A 25,586-nucleotide genomic window follows, 5' to 3' on the forward strand; every position below is an offset into this window, starting at 1 on the left:
GGTAAGAGAGAAATATGGAGTTTCAAATAATTTCCCAGTCATTACAGAAACTATATAGATATTATTATGTTGTGGGATACGGTAGGCAAGAACAGACAGCATAGATACAACAGCATTTATTGATTCAACTGGAACTGAACTACAACAGGCAAATTCCTGTAATTTATACTCTGGGCCCACAGGGCCTCAACCAATTATACTACTTGAAAAGTCCACCCAAATATGAATGTTCTACGTTTTCCTCCAGAACAGTTGAAGTTAAGGTCATCTAAAGGTTAGTTTCACTTTAGCAGGGCTTAACACAACTATATATATTAAATACATAACAGATATATTCATTCCTGTACCATGAAAACACATTTTAGTGGAGATGTGGCTTCTGCTCTAATAAATAGAGATATTCCTTTGCAGCTTGTAGGGATGGAGAATTTTAAATTGTTACTGCTCAAGTCTTATTTAATAAAATGGGGGTGGGGGAAATCACTTATTTGATTTCAAGGTCTAAAAGAAGAAGAAAAAAAAAACCATTCTGGAACAGACTTTGTAAAAAAGAAATCTCCTCTGTTCTTCAATTGATGCAAATCCTACAACAGTTGCTACGTAACCATGCTAGATTTAGTTCAATTGACAAATGCTTCTGTTAGCAGAGGGGTTTTTCATTACTGTACAACGTAGGAAACAATTTGGTTGAAATGTATGCAAATACACAACATATGCTTTAGCGGGATAATCAGTATAGCGAAACATAAACACACCTGCTAATGTTTGATCCACCAAATTGGTTGCCATGAACGTCACAGCTGGTGATGAGATAGCCGCTACCCTGGTGACTTGAGCTGGCATCAGAGGAGTCATGCGAGTCTCGAGTCTAGAAGCAATACCTGCATACAAAAGAGAACAGAAACATTTGAGTTTTTTACTACATTAATGTGCAAAGATCCTGCAACTGAATTTGTAGTCATAAATGTGAGATTTTATCAGAAACTAAACTATTTAGTAGTGGTAATGTGCTATTATAACTAAGTGCAGAACAGGAAAATCAAAATATTATAGTATAGTACAACCTGCAATAAAACAATATATAGTAATACTCAATGCAAAGCATTTGCTAATGTAATATAATTAACAGTGCACAACCAAAATATAAATCTCTAGTGAAAATTGAGAAAGAAGGTTCTTCCATTTTCTTGCGTAAAGTTTTGCATAAAGAAGCATTTTTAACTTGACTTCTTTAAATTAAATGAAATTCAAGGGAGAATGGATTCCAGGAAGTTAAGTGGGAAAAGTCCTACACTGTAAGGGGCCATTTGAACATGAGGAAAAACTTATCACACAATCAAGCTGAACACACAGGAAAAATGAATTGGAATCAAATTGTTCAAATAGGCCGGTTGGTCTTGTATGCATGGCCTGAAAAGTCAGCATTAGCAATTTAAATGCATACAGCTTCTAAATATTTAGCCAAAATTGTGGTATATAAAAAAGAAAGAAATAGAAGTATACAGATCTAGGAGCAGATTCTTCTGGATATGAAGTTTATATCCAGTGCAAGGACATCATAGTTATAAAAACCTATCAATCAACTATTAGCATAATCCAGGTATGACATTTTCAAGTGTGAACTAATGTTCTATCTGTTTTTGAAATAAACAAGATATGAATTGATTCAATTAAAATATTAAAATTAATGGCAATATTAGTGGTTTTAACAATGAAAGGCTATTAGCAAAGTATAAACTGATAGACATAAGTTGGTCTAGTCAAGATTCTTTTTGAAGAGTTGGAGATGTGAAGGATATATCTTTCAGAGAATAAATGTATACTAAAATAGATTATGTTTCTTTAAATAAATAGCTATATGTGGTTTGCAAAGCATGTTGTTACCACAACAAGGGAAGAGAAGTCTATAACAACCTCTGGGCAAATACCAGAGGTATCTAACCTAACCAATTGTTAGGTTAGAGCTTCTAACCTAACAATTTCTGGATAAATTTACAATGCAGCTTTCAAAGTTTTCTGGATAAATATTTATACATACTTTTTTCCCTAAGATTTGCTACTACATTCACTGCATCCTTGCAAGCAAAAAGAAACTGGAGGTGAAAGCATGGCTGAAATATAGACATACCACAAAATGAGTGGGTGCTGTTGGCTGAATAAGATTCAACCTTATGAGAGCAAAAGGTGGGTGTTTCATAAACCATGTTTTTATGATGAGACAAAGAACAAGAAGAAAAATATCCACCTGATATTCATCTTCTCCATATACACAGGTAGTCCTATCATTACAATGGTAATACAACAGATTAGTATTGCTAAGCAAAGTAGTTTTGAAGTAAAACATCATTTGATTGCATTATTTAGGACACAGCAGTCCTAGCAGTCTCCATTGCCATTGTTAAGCAAGGTTCATAGGTCATTAAACAGTTCTATGAGATAATTATAGGGACATGGTGGCTCAGTGGCTAAGACATTGAGCTTGTCGATTGAAAGGTCGGCAGTCCAGCGATTCGATTCCCTAGTGCCGCGTAATGGGGTCAGCTCCCATTACTTCTGCCAACCTAGCAGTTCGAAAGTGTGTAAAAAATGCAAGTAGAAAAATAGGGACCACCTTTGGTGGGAAGATAACAGCATTCCGTATGCCTTCACCGTTTAGTCATGCCAGCCACATGACTACGGAATTATCATCAGACAGCACTGGCTCTTCAGTTTAGAAACAGAGATGAGCACCGCCCCCTAGAGTCGGGAAAGACTAGCACATATGTGCGAGGGGAACCTTTACCTTTACCTGTGAGATGATTACATTATACTCAACTTCCTACTGCTTCCCACAAGCAAAGCCAGTGAGCAAGCCAGCAGGAAGTTGCAAGTTTTAGGCAGCTTGCTAGGAGATTGAAAGGCAGATAAGTGGCTACTGCTGGCTGAGAGAGGAGCACAAGGGACCAGTCTAGCCATCTAGACTTCAGATAGCTGTTGCTGGGGTGAGGGGGGGAAGGGAGACCGGGTGGGAGATTTACTGAAGTGATTTACAACCTGCCTTGCTGGTTTTCCCATTGACTTTGTTTCTGGTAAGCTGGCCCAGATGATTGTAATTGACGATCACATGATTTTAGGATGCGTGAGCCGATTGCCAAGTGCTCAGATGGTGATTGCATGGCCTGGGATAGTGGAACTTCAAGGATCATGGCAGCTACCACTTGTTCAGCACCATTATAACTTTGAACAGTCATTGAATGAGTGGTCGGTAACCAAGGACACCTTGCACTTTATAAATGTATTATTCTTTAATAGCGAAAGTATGCTTCAGATCTACAAATGCTTTTTTTTTTTTTGCAGATGCTATTTTTTTGCATTTGCTATAAAACTAGTTACTTTGAGTGTCAGGCACCAATTCTGGACTAGAAAATTATTTTGACCCATTTAGATACCAGTTCCACTACAGGTCATCCTTGACTTACAACCATTCATTTAGTGACTGTCCAAAGTTACAATGGCACTGAAAACAGTGACTTATGATTGCTTTTCATACTGCAGAATCACTTGGCCAAAATTTTGACTTTTGGCAACTGGTTCATATTTATGATGGTTGCAATGTCTTAGGGTCATGTTATGACCTTCTGAGAAGCAAATCAATGGGGAAGCCAGATTCCCTTAACAACTATGTTACTAACTTAGCAACTGAAGTGCTTCAGCTAATGATTAACACCTGTGGCAAAAAAAAGGTCAAAAAATGGAAAAAACTCACTTAATAACTAACTGTATTGCTTAAGAACAGAAATGTTGGGCTCAATTGTCCTAAATTGAGGCTACCTATACATGGAAACATAATTTCAGATTATCAGATGTTCAGTTTAAGGATTTGTCTCCAGTAGTATCTGAAATGTGACTCACTCTACTATGAGAACAGGTAGCAGTTTCATTGTTAAGAGACAAAATACCTAACCAAATTCATCTTTATATATTGGCTCAGCTTTTAGTAACTAAATATCAGACTGAATATTTCATTAACCCCTATTCACTTTTCTGCATTTCCCAAACTGGTCATACTGCAATAATAAAAAACAATGAGTTAGATATAGAGAATAATCTAAACATATCATTAAGTATACGATTAATCCTTGCTTGCTTGACTTTACCATCCATAAAAGGCAAACAGTTATGGGAGTGGGACTGGGATTGGGTTACATAGGACAAATGTTTACATAGAAGAGTGAGGTGGCGCAGTGGTTAGGGTGCAGTACTGCAGCTACTTCAGCTGACTGCTAGTTCAGCAGATCAGTGGAACAAATCTCACCGGCTCAAGGATGACTCAGCCTTCCATCCTTCCGAAGTGGGTAAAATGAGGACCCAGATTGTTAGGGGGCAATATGCTATTTAGTATACTGTCTTTGGTGTAAGCCGCCCAGAGTCCTCGGAGAGTGGGTGGCATAGAAATATGAATAATAATAAAATAATATGTCCTTTTCTCCAGACCACAGTCCTAAGAAAATATAATAACATTTACACAGTAACCTATCAAGTCCATGTTTCTTTTTTTTCTTTTTCTTTTTTTAAATTTGATTTATATGCCGCCCTTCTCCAGAGACTCAGGGTGGCTTACAATGCATTAAGCAATAGCCTTCATACTTTTGTATATTTATACAAAGTCAGCTTATTGCCCCACAAACTGGGTCCTCAATTTACCTACCTTAGAAAAGATGGAAGGCTGAGTCAACCTTGAGCCTGGTGAGATTCGAACTTATAGTAATTGCAGACAGCTGGTGTTAATCACAATGCTATCAGTCAGCTGAGCCACCAGGCCCGTTTCTACACCTTTACACAATGTACCTAATTTAATTCAGAGCTAATCATTTCATTGATCTGAAGAGGAGAACAAGTCGGATCTTAAAAATTCCATTGATTTCCATTCCATTGCTAGAATCATGGAACTGGACCAATACTTTAATAAATATTTTCATTAACACCTGTTATATTTTGAGATTGACACCTGTACTTTTGCTTGTGCATTGCAGTTCCAATTAAAACAATAGACTAAGAACACCCCTCTAAAAAGAATCCAACAAACATGTTTCTTGTCATCCTGAATATTGTACAGGTGTTTAATCTGGATATTTTAGAAAAAACATAGTTTAATTATATATGAGTGCTTAGCACATCCTTAGCAATTCTTCCTTGAATCTGTAGGCAAATGTTGCTTCCCTTGTACAGACAAGCGCATGGCAGAGACTATGTCATAGGGTGGGTATCTCAACAAGTCCTTTTCAACATTTGGTCACACCCTGATGAAGTTCTATTCAGAATACAGATGAAGCAAGCTGGCTTTTGAAATGGAACCTCCTGAACCCTCTACTCAATCCGTTTCCTTTATTTTAGGTAAACATAAGGATGAACCAGACTTCCTGTTTCTGATTTGCTTTTCAAGCCTTTGCATATCCACTCTGACCTAGCTCATGTACTTTTTGCTTTTCTAATCAACACTCTCTGCATGCACATTTTTCATTTAGTACTTGAAAAAGCCACAGTGACAAAAGTCAGCAAATACACTTAGGCTACTTTTGTTACCCGTGTTTCCCCCTGTCCTCCCCCCCTCAACCATCACAATGTAGAACTAACATCAATGATTTCCACTTTAATGTGCTGTTTTTCCTCTCCTTAAAAAAGCAGGAGCTCGGAGTACAGATTTTCACTGTAAAATGAAGTTGTGCATTTATTTCTCTAGTAATATGTTTTGCACACATTTATGTACATTTCGTACTGTAAGTTGTAAAAATTTGAAAATTCTAAATTTTCTAGTATTCAGAAGGTTTTTTTTTAGTATCCCTACATATTCTTATGTAATATATTTTCCATCATTCCCTATCATTTTTCATCATGGTTTTCATCAAACCAGAATATTAGGTCAAATCCTAATCATAACCCTTAGCAATATGTTGCATTTGTACCACCAAGTGATATACCACTCCTTGATTTCAGTTCCAGTGCTGGATCATTAAAATTAATATGTTTCTGAACATTCTCCTGTTGTCTATAGGAAAAGAAAGGAAAGGATAGGAGAGGAGACAGGAGTGGAGGGGAGGGGAGGAAAGGGACAAGACAGAGAGAGGATGGGGAGAGGGAAGGGAAAGGACGGGAGAGAGGAGGGAAGGGGAGGTTGGTTTTCATGGGTCTTTTGCTCATCTGTGATAAATCGAACCACTGTTATCTTTAGAATATCAATTCCAATTGGTTTTGAAGCTAGCAACTAGAGTAAAACTTCTCATTTTATTAGGTTAATATGTGCAGTTGTTCAGTTTTGATGCTACACATTGTGCAAGTTGTTGTGTTCTTAGAAAGGGGGGAATACTTCCATTTAGGAGATCTCTGAGCTCCTGCTATGGGAATAAGAATCAGGAGAGAAAAACACTTCATCTTAATTTCTGAATATCAGGATACAGAAACAGAAAGTGAAATGGGAGAGCTCACAGGGCGGCCCTTTCTGAATTCAGCATCTGAGTCATCCAAAAGAAAGAAAAAGAGAGAAAATGCTTTCTGTCAACTTTCCTTGAGCTGATGGGAAATCTTGATACTTCATCATTATTTGTTTTTGCATAGTTAAGTCCAGAATGTATTGTTATTTTGTCAAATTTCAATCCATTTTTTCTTACATGACAAGATGGCAACAAAATTCAGATGATCAATCAAGATAATGTCAGGATTCAGATGTTCAAAACAATCAGTAGAGTGAGAGCAAGGGCTTAATTCCACTTAAAAGACTTGGATGGTACAGACAAAATTTTACTTCCATCCTAAACCAAAAATTAAGTTGTTCTTTCTGAAGCAGTCTGCTTAATTGATATAATTTACATCATTTCCATTTATTTATGTCATGTCAATAATGTTGAGTCAATCAAATCAAAACAGCAATTACATAATGATGCAAATGGAATGTATTCTATAAAATATATGAATTCAGATGAAATGGAGATTTGGATTTGATGGACATTTCTCCTCCTAATGGTCCATTAAAGGTTTACTAAAGAAGTGGTCCTCATTAACCTTGGTTCCATCATCACTCTTGGCTTCCTCTATTAGCTGTTGGTAAATATGGAGCAGACCTTTTTATATACAGTAAGAGCTTTTACGTATCCTTTTTTAAAGGATTTTTTTTGCACAGTTCTCTTTGGAGAATGACATTTTGCAATGTTTTCTGTGTATGGTGAATGGGCTTTGACGCATGTAGAAAATACATTTTTCCCAGTCATTTTCTTTTAATAAATTGTTATCCAGAGTTCACAAATAATGAGGGTGAATAAGAAGGAAGTATACCATTTTAACGCTATTTTGCACTTTAAAAAATGTTTTCATCTTTTATAACAGTCAAAATGGAAAAATATAAAGCTCACAAAAGCTACAAAGATGAAGGAAGGAAAACAAAGAGGTGGTTGATAAAAGCTAGCAAGCAATAAAACAATCTATAATCAGTCTGTGACTGCGGTGATGGAGACTTACATGAAAAGAAGCAGATGCCTAAGAGAGGATGTATATTTATAGGCAATTTAACAGGATAAATCTATGATTCTGTTATAGTAGAGGCATTGTGTCTCATCTAGATTAAATGTGTATTTTTCTGTTATGTGTCCAAGTAACAAACTAGAAGACAAGCATCAAGAATAACAAAAAGATCATGAACCACATTTTTTACTATCATTGTCATTAGCATTTTTACCAAAATAAATCATATCGCTCACTCTTACCATGGTACAAGGACACTTGAGTGTAATGTACACATATATGGAAAATAAACATTACTAGTGCCAGTGTCTATGATCCTCTGAACAGAAGGGCAGAAACGTACACTTTAGCCAAAGAGCTATCAGCAGACTTGTGTTTAAAAATCCCACCAGTCCAAAAATAGTTAATATGTAGGATTTTTGCTTTTTAAAATAATTTTTCTAGAGATCCAAAATAAATTTCTATTGAGTGCACAAAAGGAAGCAGGTGACAGAAGGTGACAGATAGTAATGTATATAAAAATTGATTAGTAAAGATGTCAGAGCAAAATTATGTGTGTGGATGGATGGATGGATGGATGGATGGATGGTGTTCTGTGCCATTAGCAAGCATTAGAATAAAATCAAGTACTTTTTACTAACAACTGAAATTGTGCAAAACTTCACTGCATTCCTAGCAGCAGAGAAATCAGTAAGGAGAAGAATCAGATCTTCCTGCACAATGAATAAGATGTGGGGGAATGGAGTTTGCATGCCAAGCAGAGCAGAGGAAATGATAAAGAAAAAAACATGACCTACTGATTCAATTGCTCAGATGCAAAGAGGTGCAGAAACATTCTGCATAAGGGATGTTATTATATCTCCTCTTAGTCAGAATCAAAGATAAAGCATTGATCTTTGCTATTGTGACTGCTCTTCTGTTGCAGCACAGGTGATTCTCCAGAGATAATTGGGGAGCATAAAAAGAATATGAAAGAGATTCTTGGTTCAGAGAATTTTGCATCTGTAATTCTACAGGTCCAAGTTAAGGATTCTTGTTTGTTCTGAGTGATATTAGGGATGAGGCAGAAAAGCTGGAAGAGGACAAACCATTCACAAAGCAAGCTGAGCCAATGATTCATTCCTAAATATGGCAGATTCTCATTTAGACTTAGACTTAGAATAACTTTATTGTCAATTTGAATGTACCCTAATCGGCATGCATATTAAAATAAAGTTTCATTGCATATAGCTCTCAAAGGGTCTCCACCTCCAATATACACTACATAAACATGACTAAATAAATGAATACAAAATTATGCATATACCCACGTATATTATATGACACAGAGAAACACCGTCTAGTTCAGATGTATACATGTATATGGCGAGAAAAACAAATCTTGTGAGTTTATCCGATGGATGGCCTAGGGAACAAAGCTGTTACAGAATCTGGTAGTCCTGCTAGAAATACTGTTCTGTCCCCGTCTCCACACACACACAAACACAGCCAGCCAAGGGTTAAGAAAGCACTTGGCACACACACAGGTCGTTATCTAAACTTGGCAACAAAACAAGCACCGTCTGCCAAGAGCTTTACTTCAACAGATAACATAAAATACATACGAATTGTAAATAGTCCAGCTAAAACAATATCCCTTCGGCTGATTTACACGTTGTTCAAGTGACTAGCCAGAGTTAGTTTTTGTTCGTCACAGAGTTTTCAACGGTCACCACACTCTCTTATATAGTCTCTGGGGTGTGGTCCAGTGACTCAGTTATAATCCCTGGCACGCCTCCTTAACTGCTGCAGCCATTTATCACGCCTTCGTTGGTGTGGATCCAGGAACGACAGATCACCTCCCTCGCTCTAATCGGAGACACCTGGCTCCTGGCTAATCTCCTCTTCCTCGGCCAGCATTTGAGGCAGTGCCAGAGGGGAGGGGCCTGGAGAGGGAGGCCTGGCCGACTCCTCTTCTTCATGTTCGGAGCCTTCTTCCTCCGATGAGATAGGCTCGGAGGGCAGGGCCACAACAAATACTTCGAAACCTCCTCCCACATGGGAGCAACAGAAACAGACCGTAAAATGGGTGTGTGGGATTCTGACAATGCTTTGAACTCTAAGCACATAACACTCATAAGCAGTATCCTGAATAACAGGAAGCAAGCTTCCTATAATTTCGGCTGTCCTCACCACTCTCTGAATGGACTTTCTCTTTGAGGCACTGCAGCCACCAAACCAAACAGTGATGCAGTTTGTTAAAATGCTGTCAATCGTGCCTCTGTAAAAAGTGGCCAGGACAGAAGGAGAAAGATGTGCTCTTCTTATCCGATGCAGGAAATGCAGATGCTGGTTTAATAAGGATGATGTGTGGAGAGACCAGTTCGGTATTTGAGCTTCTCTAAAAGGACATCTGAAGCCTATCTACTCAGATGGAGCAGAAACCCGCAAAAAGGGTCTGATAAATTGGATTTGGTAGTTTCAAAATAAGAATAATCAAAATATATACAGAGTAAAGGTACCAAACCATGGCAGATTCAGCACCTTAATGTCAAAAACCTTTAATGGCTGTAGGAAACATTGTGATACCATTGAGGTTGGTAAACCTACTGAGTTTCTCTGGTGACTTCAACTGTGACCTCTTAACATTTGTTCTAACCTGGAACTGGATGTCTAGAAACAGAAGGATCTTTATTTTGCTGAATGTCACAGCTTTCTAACATAGGTTTGCATTGTCTCTTAGTGAAAAGCAATACGGTTGTTTTTGAATGATTTATTTCCATCCCCTCAGTTTGGCAGTGTTCAGCCACTGTTTGACATTTACGGAGGGATCCAGTTTGGTTGAGGGGGGAAATAGCTGGGTCAACAGCACAAAGAATATATAAATCAGCCTCTGATTTAGTGGGACTGACATTCACATTGAGAGATGGCATGGACAAATTCATTGACATAAAAGTTGAATGGAGTTGAGGGACCTGGGTTCGCTGTTGTTTGCGAATGACCTCGTTTTTGTAAGACTTTGCCTTGTTAGGGTACCATTGCTATTGCATTCAATTTCCATGGTGTGTCCTCATACAGCATTATAATTAGCATTATACTTCATATCATTGTACCAGAAGAGAAGACAGAGACAAAGAAGGAATGTTATTATTCTCATGAGTGATATATAACTCATTGAGATTTATTTAAAGATTCCATAAATAATAGGCCTCTTCCAAAAAGGATTCAAACTCAAAGTGGAAATTATGATTATTGAACTATTGTTTACAATAATACTTGTTAACACGCAGCCAACAACAAAACAGCAACATGACAACATAAATAGAACAAAAGAAACCAGCCCAATTTTCCTACTTATTCTATGCTTGCATTTTATTTTCTGGCTTCAATACAAAATATTCATAATTATAAAACTGCCTTATCCCTATTATGCTCCATTTTTAAACTAACTTTATATCTAATTTGCATTATTGTGTTAGACATAATAGTGATTAGCTTCAGAAAGATACTTGGCAATGAGAAAAATGCATTGAATTGTCTGTTTACATTTAAATTAATTTAGTTTTGTTTTTAATACATTGTAAATATTATAAGCTGCTCAGGGTTTCCAGAAATTAAATAACATATATGTTGTGAACAAACAAAAAAATAAAATGAAGGATGCATTTTATTCAGATCAATTAAAATATGTTGTTCTCACAAACCAAAAATTTAAAGTCTCCAAGAACATAATGTTTGCTTTTCCATAACCTTTAGCATTAAGTAAACCTTAGCAATAACAGCATTTATGGACATTTTAAAGCACCTTCTTGCTTAAAAAAAATAATTAATATTGTTTTTAATATTCATTGCTTCAAATCATTCATTTCTGCATATTAATCTTGTATGAATAATGAACTGATTTGGATTAATTCAGGGCACTTAATTGATTCTACAAATCAAATTCATAGATTGATTTGATTCATCAAAGTGAATCATGTCTACCCAAATCAGTTCAGTTCTGCTGGGAAGCTTTCCTAGCATCATAACACATATTATAATCATCTGAATTAGCCAAGTCCACTTTGAAATTGGTCCCAATATATTCAGCTATTCAAATCAAATTTGATTGACTTTCTAATTTATTTGAACATTTAAACTGAATTGATTTTCCAAATTATTTCAAATGTCTTATCTAAATTGATCGCAATTTGCCCATCTCCAATAAAAATATATCATTAAAAAAAAAGCTTTTATTTAGTTTAGCAGCAGCCATGAAACCTTTCTTAGAAGAAAAGAAATCTTTAATCACTGCTGTGCTACTAATGATAGGAAATATTATTAGTATTAGTATTAACCATCAAATTGTATTTGCATTTGATACAGAAAAATATAATAATCCTTTACAAAAAAAAAAAAAAAGAAATAAGCCTACATGACAATTTAATGTTTATCCCTAATTTTCTTTTTTCCCCCCCATAATATTTAGATGTTCATCTATAGATGATTTAAACCAAGATATATCAAAACTGCTAAATATTCAGAAGCAGAAAAAGTAACCTAAGAGTAGACAAGCCAAATAAATTTGTATGGTAAATAAGGGATGGGATCACATGAGTTATAATATCACATGACATGACATGAATTATCTAATTTGTGATTAAGGAACATGTTATTATTCATGAGCCAAATAACATCACTGAGGTTTGTTCTGGATGTTTATGATCATTGATTTAAAACATGCATAGGAAACTGATTCAAGAAAACCCTCTGCCAAGATTTGAAAGTGAAAATGACAGAGCTGTCCATATAATTTCGGATAGGACATGGCAAGAGACCTTGGTTTGTATCCATTTTGCTGGGCATCAAAACAATTTGAAATTTGGTTTTGAAAAAAGAAGAACGGGCTAGAACAGGGGTCTCCAACCTTGGCAACTTTAAGACTTGTGGACTTCAATTCCCAGAATTCCAGAATTCTGGGAGTTGAAGTCCACAAGTCTTAAAGTTGCCAAGGTTGGAGACCCCTGCACTAGGACATACTAACATATTAGAAGACACATCTAGTATGTTAAGGGTTGGTTGGAAGGATAAGAGACTTCTTTACATGTATGCTCTATGAAATTTGTGTTTTTATTCCTGATCATGTGTAAACATTCTCCTCATTAATTCTTCCTTGGAAAGAAAGAACTATCATGCATGGGACCAAAGTTATTGAGTATGTGCTCCATCTTGCAGGTCCTCCCATTGTTTGCTTAATACTCAAAAGTATAAACAGGCAAGGGTGTTCTTCCCAGAAAGAGACAATCAATTCAGCTGGTGAGTATGAAAAACCACAGAGTATGCCTCTTTCCTATTCATCAATGAGAAGAACCACTGCCTGCAGCCTTTCTAAAACCAAAGAACCCAGGAGAGCATTTTCCATAGCTGGATACTTTATTGTAAGCAAAGCACTGGCTGTTTTGAGAGCCAAGCAAATCACTGGAACCACTGGTTCAGCTACACAGGTACTTCTTAGTTAACAACCACAATTGGAACTGGCAATTCAGTCATTAAATGAAGCGGCCACTAGGTGAATCTGGGACGGTGCTTACGATCTTACTTCAGCTTTCCTTTTGCTTTATAGACCTACAAAATCATAAAAGCAAGGACTTTTGGCAATTATCTTCATTATCATCATCATCAGATCCTCTGCAGAGTACATTTGCAGTTATGATGGTGATAAAAAAGCAACTTTGTTGTGATTTAGGCATGTATGACCTAGATAAATAAATATATATATATATATATATATATATATATATATATATATATATATATATATATATATATCCATAAGGTTATCCATCATATCTTTACAACCTTCTGCTCTTTTCAATTGTTGCTTATATTACCAGTAAATCTGCTGACTTCATTGTGCCTCTTATGAATGCACATTTGGGCATGCGTTAATTGGATAATAATGATGGAATTCATAATTCCAAAGCATCTGAAGGCAGGACAGGAAGCAATGGATGGAAACTAAGCAAGGAGAAAAGCAACCTAGAACTAAGGAAATTTCCTGACAATGAGAACAATTAACCCGTGGAACAATTTGCTTCCAGAAGTTGTGGGTGCGCTAACATTAGAGGTTTTTAAGAAGAGACTGGACAGCCACTTGTCTGAAATGTTATAGGCCCTGGTATAAGCAAGATATAGCACTTAGCAATAGCACTTAGACTTATATACCGCTTCACAGTGCTTTACAGCCCTCTCTAAGCAGTTTACAGAGTCAGCATATTGCCCCCAACAATATAGCTCCTCATTTTATCAACCTCAGAAGGATGGAAGGCTGAGTCGACCTTGAGCCTGCTGAGATTCAAACTGCCAAATTGCAAGCAGCCGGCAGGCAGCAGAAGTAGCCTGCAGTACTGCACTTTAACCACTGCGCCACCACGGCTGTCTAAATAATTATGACTTAGAGTAGCAATAGGCGGTTAGTGGCATTCCAGTTGTTGAACGTTACCTCCTGATATCCATAAGGAGCATGGTCAGTCATGAGAAGATGCTTGGAGTTATAATTCAGCAATATATTCTGAATTCATTACTCCCTGTTCGCAGCAAATTGCAAGTCAATGTAATAGGTATATGTAGGTGAATTCGTTGGCGAGAAAAACTGTAATATTTGGAAGGAACTATTTGCAATGTTTGACATTGCCTGTTAAAGTATGCATTAGACATTCATTTGGAACATACTCCTTAAAAATCATTGAAACTAAAGTGCATTGAATTGGGCAGGCCTTTGGTCTAAACAGGTTTCCTTTATTGGAGAGTCAGAGAATAAAATTCAATCTCAGAAAGAGATTTTACCTCTAGGCTTCAAAGATGCAATATTTCTATTTATTCAGCACTAAGCTTTACTGATATCAATGGATCTTATTTCCAGGTGAGTTTGTAATGGGTAGTAGTTTAATAAAGGAGCCCAGAAGATCCAAAGGATAAAAGGTCTAAAGTAACAGCATCTCTTTCCTTTTCTTCCTGTTTATCTTGTTTCTCTTTCAATTGAAATAATTTTTCTCCCACATAGCAAAGATTTCTAAAACTACCATTGGCTACTATTAAGTAAGGAGCAATTATGATCTCTATTGAGCCCAAAATGTCTGTTCTTAAGTGAGACATTTGTTAAATGAGTTTTGCCCCATTTTACGACCTTTCTTGCCACTGTTGTTAAGTGAATCATTGAAGTTGACAAATTAGTAACGCAGTTGTTAAGTGATTCTGGCTTCTCAATTGACTTCACTTGTCAGAAGGTCACAAAAGGTGATCTTGGGACACAACAAGTTGGGCCATAAATATGAACCAGTTGCCAAGCAACTGAATTTTGATCACATGACCATGGGGTTGCTGCAAATGTCGTAACTGTGAAAAACTGTCCAGTTGTTGAATGTCATAAGTCACATTTTTCAGAACTGCTGTAACTCGAGGACTACCTGTAGATCATGAATCTTGTGTATGTCTTTCTCTCCTCCTCTTCAGCATCTGGACTCTGATCTCTAAGTGAAGAGATTGCAGAGACGTCTACAATTTCTCAGAGAAATTATAAAGAGACTAATCATTCTCTTAAGTGGTTGACATGTTGCCTCTTTAGAAGAGGGAGATCTCAGATATCTAGTGGCCCTTTAAAGATGATCTTCCAGGGGAATAATAGGATCACAGGCAAAGTGACATATTATTTGGGCAAGTGGAAATTGGTTTGTTAATTCAGACATTTTAAAAGCTGGAATTACACAGTCAAAGAACTGAGCCGAGTATTTCACAAATGTATAGAAACATTTTCTTTATAGATGATGTCAAATGCCAAAAGTAGCATCAGTAATAGTATACTTGACCTCAAATGATTATTATAAATGGCAAAACTAGCATTACATACTAGTGCAGTTGAGTGGTCATCTTATTTTTATATGGAAGAAGAAGGCTTTTAAGGGGTTATGCTATAAACGAGGGTACCATCTCTAAGCTGCAAAAATATACGTGACAACTATATGGCAACAATATCTCTTTGCTGCTATTGATTGCTTGTTCACAGTTTTGCAGCAAAATAAGTCCTGTAAATGATAACTATCCTAGTCTAAGCCACCATCATGAAGATTATAGTATTTAAGTTGTTTGGGTATTGAATCTTTTGTCTTTTTACTTTGAGAAACTACGAGCATAAGACAGACATTTAATTTTCTATGTGATTAAATCCGTGTTTTTACATGAGATGTGACAAGACTAAAAATATGTTTTATTCCAGCAATGTCTAATTGCTGCTTTTATTTGTGTAGTTGAAAAGCCTTTGAAGTTTGGTGGCCATTTCTGATGCAATTAGTTTCACTGATACTCAGCTGTATAAACCAGGATAGATAAAGGTTAAATTGCTGCTCAAGCAATAGACAGAACAATAAATAATGGTTACTTCTCGGGAATCCTTGTTTGTAAAACATATTGAAAGCAACCTTCAAAATTTCAAAATGTTGGAAGCAACTTTCAACCTTCAAACAAATTCTTTTAGCAAATTAATTTAGATTTCTGTTACTCTGTTTACCTACTTTAGTGTCAGAGTTCTATATTTCCAATTATTCTGTCAAAAGTACAGTAATTGGTTTTCAAATCAGGCAATTTATAAACAAGTAAAAATGAGCTAGTGCTTTAACAAACTTAGTCTTTGCACGGAAATCAGCTCTTATGTCACCAACAACATGAAAAGTTCAAGGTTTTTCCTTACGAGATAAATATCTATTTGGTACTTAATTCAAGATCAGTAATTGGTTAATTTGTCATTTCTTTCTCCTCCACCACTGCTATGTTTTTTAAAATGTCAACTTCTTTCCTTCTCATGAGAATATGGATAAGATTTAATCAAATTGTGCACAGCCTAAATTCAAAAAGAATAACTATTTTCAACATACTACTCTACCTACCAATTGGCTGTTTAAGATGAAGACATAAATGGAAATTCTCCTGCAGAAATATGGCTGAATGCTTGGAATTAAAGTTAAACATGTAAGGGCTTAGGTATTCAGAGAGCTTTGTCTGGATGATTGGTTCCTTTCCTTCTGATTTTTAACACACTCAATGCTGTAAATTTTAGATGGCCTTTGTTCTATTTGTTCAAAAATTGGACAAGTTCTTTTCAAAGATAAAGCATATAATCTGAGTCAACTCAGTGGCCAGGGACTGCATCCCTTCATTGCAAAGCTGGAAACCATTTTTGGAGAATCTCTGAGTGCCTGCACTGAGAGGTTAAGGAGGGACAATTTTGACCCCAGATAGTCCTGAATTTGATACCTTTGTCATGTCATAGACTTATCAAAAGAGGATTTTGCTAGACCTGTCCATCAAAGAAAACCCTGGGACTCTAAAGCAGGCAGGAGAACAATTCCATTATGGAAGTCCCTGGAATGTCCTGGAAGTCCCTGGAAAGCCAGTGAACACACCACCCTAATACTTATTAGCTGCAGGCACAAAACTGAACCATGCACGTCATTAGATTCATTTCAGACACTCCTTCTACAATGCCTTAATTATACATTTGTTTATCATGTTTGTACAACTGCCCATCTCACAAGAAAGTGAGTCTGATTGGCATACAACCCTTAATTAGGAAACCAGTAAATACATACAGTAATTATAAACCCCCTTTTTTGAAATGCAAGCTACCTAGAGCCATTGATTGAGATGGGCAACTATAGAAATTGAATAAATGAATGAATGAATGAATGAATGAGGAACAGTCACAATTAAAAATGATTATAAAAAGTTATGATAAAATTATCTTATAAAGAGTGAGAAGTCCAAATGAAGGAGCTTTTTAAAAAACCCTTAGTGGAATCTGTTGCACTACAGATGCCCAAAATATTAAAAAATGTTCCCAGTCACAGGTAGTCCTCGACTTACAAGAGTTCATTTAGTGACCGTTCAAAGTTACAACGGCATTGGAAAAAGTGACTTAGGACCATTTTTCACACTTATGACTGTTGCAGCATCCCCATAGTCACACAATCAAAATTCAGGAGCTTGGCAATTGGTTCATATTTATGACTGTTGCTATGCCCTGGGGTCATGTGATCAGTTTTTGTGACCTTCTGATAAGCAAAGTCAATGGGGACTTTGATTCACTTAACAACCATGTTACTAACTTAACAATTGCAATGATTCACTTAACAACTGTGGCAAGAAAGGTTGTAAAATAGGGGGAAATTCACCTAACAAATATCTCACCTAGCAATGTAAATTTTGGGCTGAATTGTGGTCGTACGTCGAGGACTACATGTATTGCAAATGCCAACAAGAAGCATTGCTCCAAACGGTATTACTTTGGAATGCATCTTTCAAGGTCCATATAGCTGAGAGAGGTGAAGGTGGGAATGATGGAATCTGATGTCTGCTGCCCTATTTTCCAGAGCCTCCTAGTCCTGGCTACTTGTCTTGCATCCTGGGAATTTTTCTTTGCTACCTGTGGATGTTGCTCTTCTCCAAAGATGTTTCCATGCAATCCAATCTTCCCCTTTTCAGATAAATACCCACAGCTTTCTGTGGGATTTGCTTATAAGTACATCACAGAATATAGCCTTAAGCACTCTTATTTATTAAGCTATATTTCTGTCCACTTCAGCAACGATAGCAAATAATGACAATTTGCCCAAGGCTAAGAAATAAGTGAATGGTTGATCCTGAATCAGAGTCTGGCTTGGACAGTTCCACTTTATTGGTTCCTTATATATCAATAGTACTTTTTCAATGGGGATTTACTTTGATGCATAAATGGAAAAACACACTGGATAACGCTGATCATTTTTAAAAAATACTTATAAAATGATCAAATGATTCCTTTTAGGGTATTTTTTTTTTTTTAATGGTTTAAAAGTCAGAATGAAAACATCAATTCCACATTGGGACGTCTTCTTTCTTTTCCATCATATTCCCTGAAACGACCATTTAACGTGCAACACTGAATGCGGCATAGTCATTTCCAGGAATACAGAAGACAAGAAGAAAATATTATCCAGAACAGTTTGATATTGCTGTTAGCACTCTACCTTTTGAAAACAACACACACACACCGACAAAAACAACAGAAAGGCTTCCTGCCCATTTCATATATTAAAGAAAATATAGTTTCCCCCTCCCTTTTTCCTTTGGGCACACACAGTTCAAGGCCAGCTACTTCGCTTCTAGCATTTGCTTTTCAATTCTTTACATGTTAGAGATATGAAAGAACCAGTATTTTTTTCCCCCATCTGGAGTTCAAATGCTGGTTTGTAAGTGAAGTCAGCAGATCCAAGTTCAAATAAAAGATTATAAACCTTGGAGTTCAAATTCAGAATGATCAATATTGTTCTAACCACCATTTCATTCAAACGGAAACGATTCACGTTTCCTGGTAATTGAATAGTTTCTTGGTCCTTTTGTTTCACTGTTTAAATTAAAAATGCATAGAAGAATATATTAGCAATGAAATGTTACGGTATAACTGCTAAATATTACAGAGATTTAAAACTTATGGAATAATCCATGCTGGTTTCAAGTAAGAGCCATGAATTTTAAATCGAGAATGCTACTGTGTTTTTTGGGTAGATTTACTGCTACACACCAAAATACAATATAACAGAAAAGGGAAGATCTTTTATTTGAGTATCTCAGTTGCAACAGTCAAATCTATTTATTTTTGCTTGATTAGGTTGTTAAATTTGAATGTAATTCTTGGATTAATAACTCAAAATGACTTGCCACTGTTATGGGATAGAGAAGAGAATTTAACAAGACACATGTAGTGAGTTATACACAAAATGCCCACCACTGTTAAATGAAACTAGGAACATAAATCTCTTCTTGCTGTGCCTGGAGAATAATATCATTTGTCTTTTTTCGAGTATAAATTATCTTACACTTCAGCGAATGAACGAATCCCTTAATATGCAGGGTTAGAAAGCACACACAAAAATTAACCAAAGCACAGCATTCTCCCAACATTACTTTGCGCCTTGCAGTTTTCAATAAACTCTTCATAGACACGTATAGGGGAATACACTGCGTTTTTAATGAGAATTTCTAACAGTGGAGTAATTCAGAGCTGGACTTGCACGTAACATTTAAATGTGGCTGCTATTGTTATTGCAAATAGACTCATAATCTAATTTCTCTACTGGAATTTTTCAGAAAAGCCTCTGAGCAGACAGGACCTGATGTACTCATACAACTGTATCCATAGGAAACGGCAAGACTTTGGATTCTGCATCACTGATCCTCCAATGAAGAAAGTGAGTTTGGAAATTCTGCTGTCTGTTGTAGCCTATCATGAGGTTTCAGCAAGGAAAACCTATGTTTACCCATCTTAAGAAAATCTTAGCAATCAAGTACAAAGCAGAGTTTCTAAATCTGGCTTGTTTCAATGAACCCTAGTTAATATTTGCCATAGCATAAAAAAAAGATAAAGGTCCCCTCGCACATATGTGCTAGTCATTCCCGACTCTAGGTGCTCATCTCCGTTTAAAGCCGAAGAGCCAGCGCTGTCCGAAGACGTCTCCATGGTCATGTGGCTGGCATGACTAAACACAAAGGCGCACGGAACACTGTTACCTTCCCACCAAAGGTGGTCCCTCTTTTTCTACTTGCATTTTTTATGTGCTTTCGAACTGCTAGGTTGGCAGAAGCTAGGACAAGTGACATGAGCTCATCCCGTTACGCAGCACTAGGGTTTCGAACTGCTGAACTGCGGACCTTTCGATTGACAAGCTCAGCATATTAGACACTAAACCACCGCATCCCAGCTACCATAGCATAGACCTCAGCAATATTAACAGCATTTGTTGAGAAGGAGACAAAATAGACAAGATGGAGAACATGGTGATATAATGCTGTCCCTGCCCTTTTTGTACAAGGGTAGGCTTTGGGGTCCTTCTACTATCTTGTCTGTTTTTGACACCTCACTTCCTGGGGAAGAGGGAACATAATGGATGCTATTTTGTGTTGTACCAAATAAAAGAGGAAGGAAGGAAGGGAGGGAGGGAGGGAGGAAGGGAGGAAGGAAGGACCATTGGCCATTGCAATTTTCAGTCTCCTCCTCACTGTTGTTAGACATCATACAGGTAGTCCTCGACTTACAACCACAATTCTGCCCAAAATTTATCTTGTTAAGTGAAATATTTGAGTTTTGCCCTATTTTATGACCTTTCTTGCCACAGTTGTTAAGTGAATCACTGCAGTTGTCAAGTTAGTCATATGTTTGTGAAGTGAATCTGGCTTCTCCATTGACTTCGCTTGTCAAAAGGTCTCCAAGCTGATCGCATGACCCCAGGACACTGCAGCCATCAGAAAGGTAAGTCAATTGCCAAGTGGCCAAATTTTGATCACATGACCATGGGATGTTGCAAAGTATGAAAAATGGTCACAAGTCACTTTTTTTTAGTGCCATTGTAACTTTGAACGGTCATTAAATCACTGTTGTAAATTGAGGACTACCTGTATTTGTGGTGCCACTTTTGTTCTTATTGTGTCGAGGCCCTTCTTTCTGTACAAAGTCCACCCGAGGAACTCCTCAGGGAGGATAATCAGAAAAATTACCTTTTTAGAGGGATGGGAGGAATGGGTACCATTTCTATTACAGTTGACCAATATAAAAAGCACTGAGGACTTGTGCCTAAGTTTGCTTTTTATACTTTTATCTATAATCATCTTATTTTTTGTGTCATATTCTTTGTGAATGTAAACTTAAGAGCTCGACCATCTTTTACTGTGTTTTGAATTTATTTCATTTTACTCCTCTTTGTAATGAACTACGGCGCCTCTCAGAACTACAACATTCAGCATCTATGGAGATTCTCAACCATCCAGGTCAGCCACAATTTCCAGCATCTCTCAGAACAGGCTATGTTTCCTGGAGCTACTGGGAGTTCAAGTTTAACACCATTTGCAAGATCATACATTTCCTCTGTTACAGTGGTGGGTTTCAATTTTTTTTACTACCATTTCTGTGGGCGTGGCTTGGTGGGCGTGGCAGGGAAAGGTTACTGTAAAATCTCTATTCCCTCCAACACAGGGGAAGGTTACTGCAAAACCCCCATTTTCTCCCAATCAGCTGGAACTCGGGAGGCAGAGAATAGATGGGATGGGGCCAATCAGAGGTGGTATTTACCAGTTCTCCGAACTACTCAAAATTTCCGCTACCGGTTCTCCAGAACTGGTCAGAACTTGCTGAAACCCACCTCTACTCTGTTGCCTGGTTGGGTCATTTGTCTTCAGTTTTTCATCCCTGGGGGGGTCACCTTGTGTAAGTCGTGTAATACCCTCAAACAAACAAATAGACAGACAAAAACCTCTTGCAGGAATTTCACAGAATAATTTTTACGGGGGACAGACACACAGGGTGCACATGCCTAGTAATTGTCTTGCCATTCTGCACATGTATACTGCATGCCCATCATGCTATTTTCCTTTCAGGATTATCAACATTATGCAAAACACAAGCAAAAAAAAAAAGTTATAATGAAGAAAAGAAATAAAAGTGAAATTTTAAAAAAAAAAAGAAAGAAAAAATGTTATATTTGTTTTTATGCCTGTCCATACCTTGGTGAAATCTTCCTTGTTTCCACTACATTGATGCTCCAATTAAATTTGCCTCCCCCCCGCTTTAAGTTTCTCATTTCTTTCTCATTGAGAATCTTATTCAAATTATCCCTCAATAGCTTTCTCTGGCTTCCTCTTCCTTTCAACCTCTTCCCTCCTAGTACAGTTTAAATTATGCTTACATGCTACAGCTCTCAGGTTGACCGTGCGAGACGCAATCAAAACACAGCAGCACCCCTTTCAGCTCTTTTTGGCATGCTGGTTTATTCGCGTCCGTAGACGGCTACACGCTGTGACTCGTAAAGACGAATGAAATCGGCGCTACAGTGTACTAGAAACGGGCGTTTATATAGCCCTCCCTTCTCATTAACCCTTTTAAATCGCGCCCCCGTTTATCACCACACCCTTGTTAGCGCGGAAGCGTCTCAGCTGGTTCTCGAAGGTGCTGGTTGCAGCGTCATTTGGAGATGTCCTAAGCCCGTCGCACCCGATACCACCTCCCCTCGCCCCGCAGACGGCTGCCTGCACCCAGTGCCACCAACACCAAGTATGTATATGTCCCTCGATGCTTTCAACACGCGTTAGCAGTGTCGAGCAGGTTGCTAGGCTCAACAACAGCACTATACAATTGGTGTGTGGCATACTGATTACATTTGTGGAACACGGTTTTCATGAACACTCATTAAGACAGGCTGCCTGTTCACGGTCTGGAAAATTAACATATATATTCTAGCTTAATTTTATTATTAAGGTAATAAAGATATTAATTAAAAAGAAAGATAAAATACCTACATTAAAATACCCTTGTCATCCAGCTCTGGATTGATTTGCTTTGTTATGATGGCTTTTTCTGCCTCTTCCTTCACAGAAGCTTATGTGAGTGGAAGTCTCTTTTCAATACTTTTAATATATTGCTAATGTCTTTCATTTTGGCTTCCAGTAACTCAGGATAGAATTATTTTCACAGCTCATTTAGGCAACATGTGAAACGTATAATGAGTCTGATGTCAATGCAGCAAAGAATCATGCAGGAAATGGTTTTCCAAGGGAAAGTCTATGCATGTTAAAATTAGACTTTGAAGATGCAGGATAGAAAGAGTATTGATGGAGGCAACTGTTGAGTTTACCATGGATAGCCAGGAAAACAAGCAAATCGACAATAAACAAATCAATCTAGTATTCTCACTTGACACACAAATGATCTAGCTCAGATTATTTTGGGCACATTATGTAAAGAAATATTGTGATGTTCTCACAATATTTGTGAGATATTTTGAGAATGCAATATCACAATATTTTCCTATTGTGGAAAAATAAGGAGGGAATGACCAATAGCAACGTGGCTAGCCTTAATTTCATTGCAGCTGTGATGGTTCTACACCATTAGAAAATTTGAAAAAACAGGCTGGGGATCATTCTAAAGAATGATGACTTAATGGCACATAGTCATAAATATTTTTAGGTAGAATATATCTGCTTCCCCTACTACAAAATAATATCACATCCAGGACAACATGGTATAAAATACAAAGGTACCTCAGTCTTTGTCGATAATCTGTTCTGGAAGACACGATGAGAACTAAAACTGACGAGTATCAAGAAAACCACATGACTAACTAAGTCATCTGCTATTTCAACTAAAACTAAAAGAATTAGATTTGTGAAAGAGTTAGAGGTTGGTTTTAGATCTACAGAAAATTTCTTGTCCAGTTGTGACTGGTGTTAGCTTCCACATCAATTGAAGAACTATTGGTTCACGTTTCTGTGTCATATATTTATTTATTATATTTGTTAACTATCCCAATCAGACCCCATTCAGTGGGTTCCAAGACCACTATAGTTTAATAAAATTATCTTTTTACAACTTTGTCATTCTTTAATTCGGGGTAGAGTCAGGATGGAGCTGAGCGTTTCCTGGCCGGATGCACATTAAAATTACAATTTAATTAAAATTAGAAATTACTGGCCAGGTTCATATTAAAAAAATAATTTCTGAAAAATACACATATATAAAAACCTAAAGTACAGTACTAATTAAAAAGTAGATAGTAGCAATGTCTGTTCATGTGCACATCTAAATAAGTCAGTGTGGAGCAATTTATAAAATACTTAATGGCACATAGTCATAAATATTTTTAGGGAGAATATATCTCCTTCCCCTACTACAAAATAATACCACATCCAGGACAACATGGTATAAAATACAATTGTACCTCAGTCTTTGTTGATAATCTGTTCTGGAAAACATGATGAGAACTAAAACTGACGAGTATCAATAAAACCACCTGAGTGAATAAGTGACCTGCTGTTTCAACTGGAAGAAATAGCAAGTCATGATGCAGCCAACCTCAGCAAGTTCTTCTTTGCACGTCGACTACCAGGAGAAATCCAATTGCTGGGACAAGATTTCTGCTCAATACTGAATTCAACGAGTTTTGAAGCAGTAAAGTGCCGAAGTATGACTGTATATCAAAACTGTGCTGCTGTGCTGCATATATAGCAAATCACACTAAAAGGAAACTGATGGACGATGTTCTCTTTTCATTGCCCACCACATGAGGAGTAGATTTTGAGAGGCCATATTGTGCAGAGCCATAATGACTGTCTGAGAGCCATCTCAAAGCATGTCTTCTCTAAAGCACAGAATTTTGCATGTCAATTCTCAGCCATTTAGTCTTTCCAAAGCAGAAGGTTGACAAACATTGTTCAAGAGTCATCTGTGGTAGCATCTGAGAAAGTTATGTTAACATTTTCCTCTCCATTGACACAACCATATGGAGCTTTATTCTCTACCATAATTTTCCATCTCTAAAAACAGGCTATTGCCTGAAAATGTTCGGGCTGCAATAAATATGCTTGGCTTTAATGTGGCTCTATGCTCTTTAACAGCTTGCATGTGCTCTTCTGGCAAACGTGTTGAATTTCTTTTAAGAGGGACTTAAACGGCATTTGTTATTTCCATGGAGTGCATGGTGTAATGTTTATGCATCTAATTCTTTCTTTCATGTCTTTCATGGTCCTTGGGATTTTCGAACCTACTATCCCACTGATTTCCACTAACAGCAAAACAAAAAGTTTCTTCAAGGAGATGACAGTTGGGAGAAATGTAAATATAGTAGGCGTTTAGCTGCTGTAAGTGCTTGGGTTTTATTGTGAAATAAATTCTGTCTGTGCCTGACTGTGCCACACAGCCACTGAATGATGAGATGTTTGAGGAAAAAACATTCCTCCCAGACATTGTTGGTTTAGAACAGCCATTGGCAACTACACATTCTTTTTTTTTATTGGTTTTTATTGTGAAATATAGAAATACAATTCAACATTTTTCGGTTCCATGGTGTTAAATATAAATACATATTATTTACATATTATTTACATAGTATTGCATCTTTGCTTGCATATGATTTGGATATTAATTACAAATAGTAATGCACAGTTCTTTATGATCATATATATATATGTTATTTACTTGTTCTTTACATAGATTACAACCTTAATTCAGTAATGCACATAGTAATAGTTAACACTTTATGATCATTATTAGTTAACCTTTA

The 25,586-nt window shown here is 36.9% G+C and overlaps 1 protein-coding gene across 4 annotated transcripts in view; it reads right to left on the reverse strand.

Moving 5' to 3' along the window:
• The window catches only part of TCERG1L (transcription elongation regulator 1 like), a 183,575-nt gene that overhangs the window by 68,023 nt on the left and 89,966 nt on the right, over positions 1 to 25,586 (reverse strand). For all 4 annotated transcript variants that reach the window (XM_034436484.3, XM_034436485.2, XM_034436483.3 and 1 more), the window contains exon 5: positions 756 to 881. In XM_034436484.3, the coding sequence (XP_034292375.1) occupies positions 756 to 881 (126 nt within the window). The remainder of the gene's footprint in view (positions 1 to 755; positions 882 to 25,586) is intronic.

Source organism: Pantherophis guttatus, chromosome 6 (assembly GCF_059756535.1).
Source record: "Pantherophis guttatus breed Tessera chromosome 6, ASM5975653v1, whole genome shotgun sequence".
Taxonomy (NCBI): Eukaryota; Metazoa; Chordata; class Lepidosauria; order Squamata; family Colubridae; genus Pantherophis; species Pantherophis guttatus.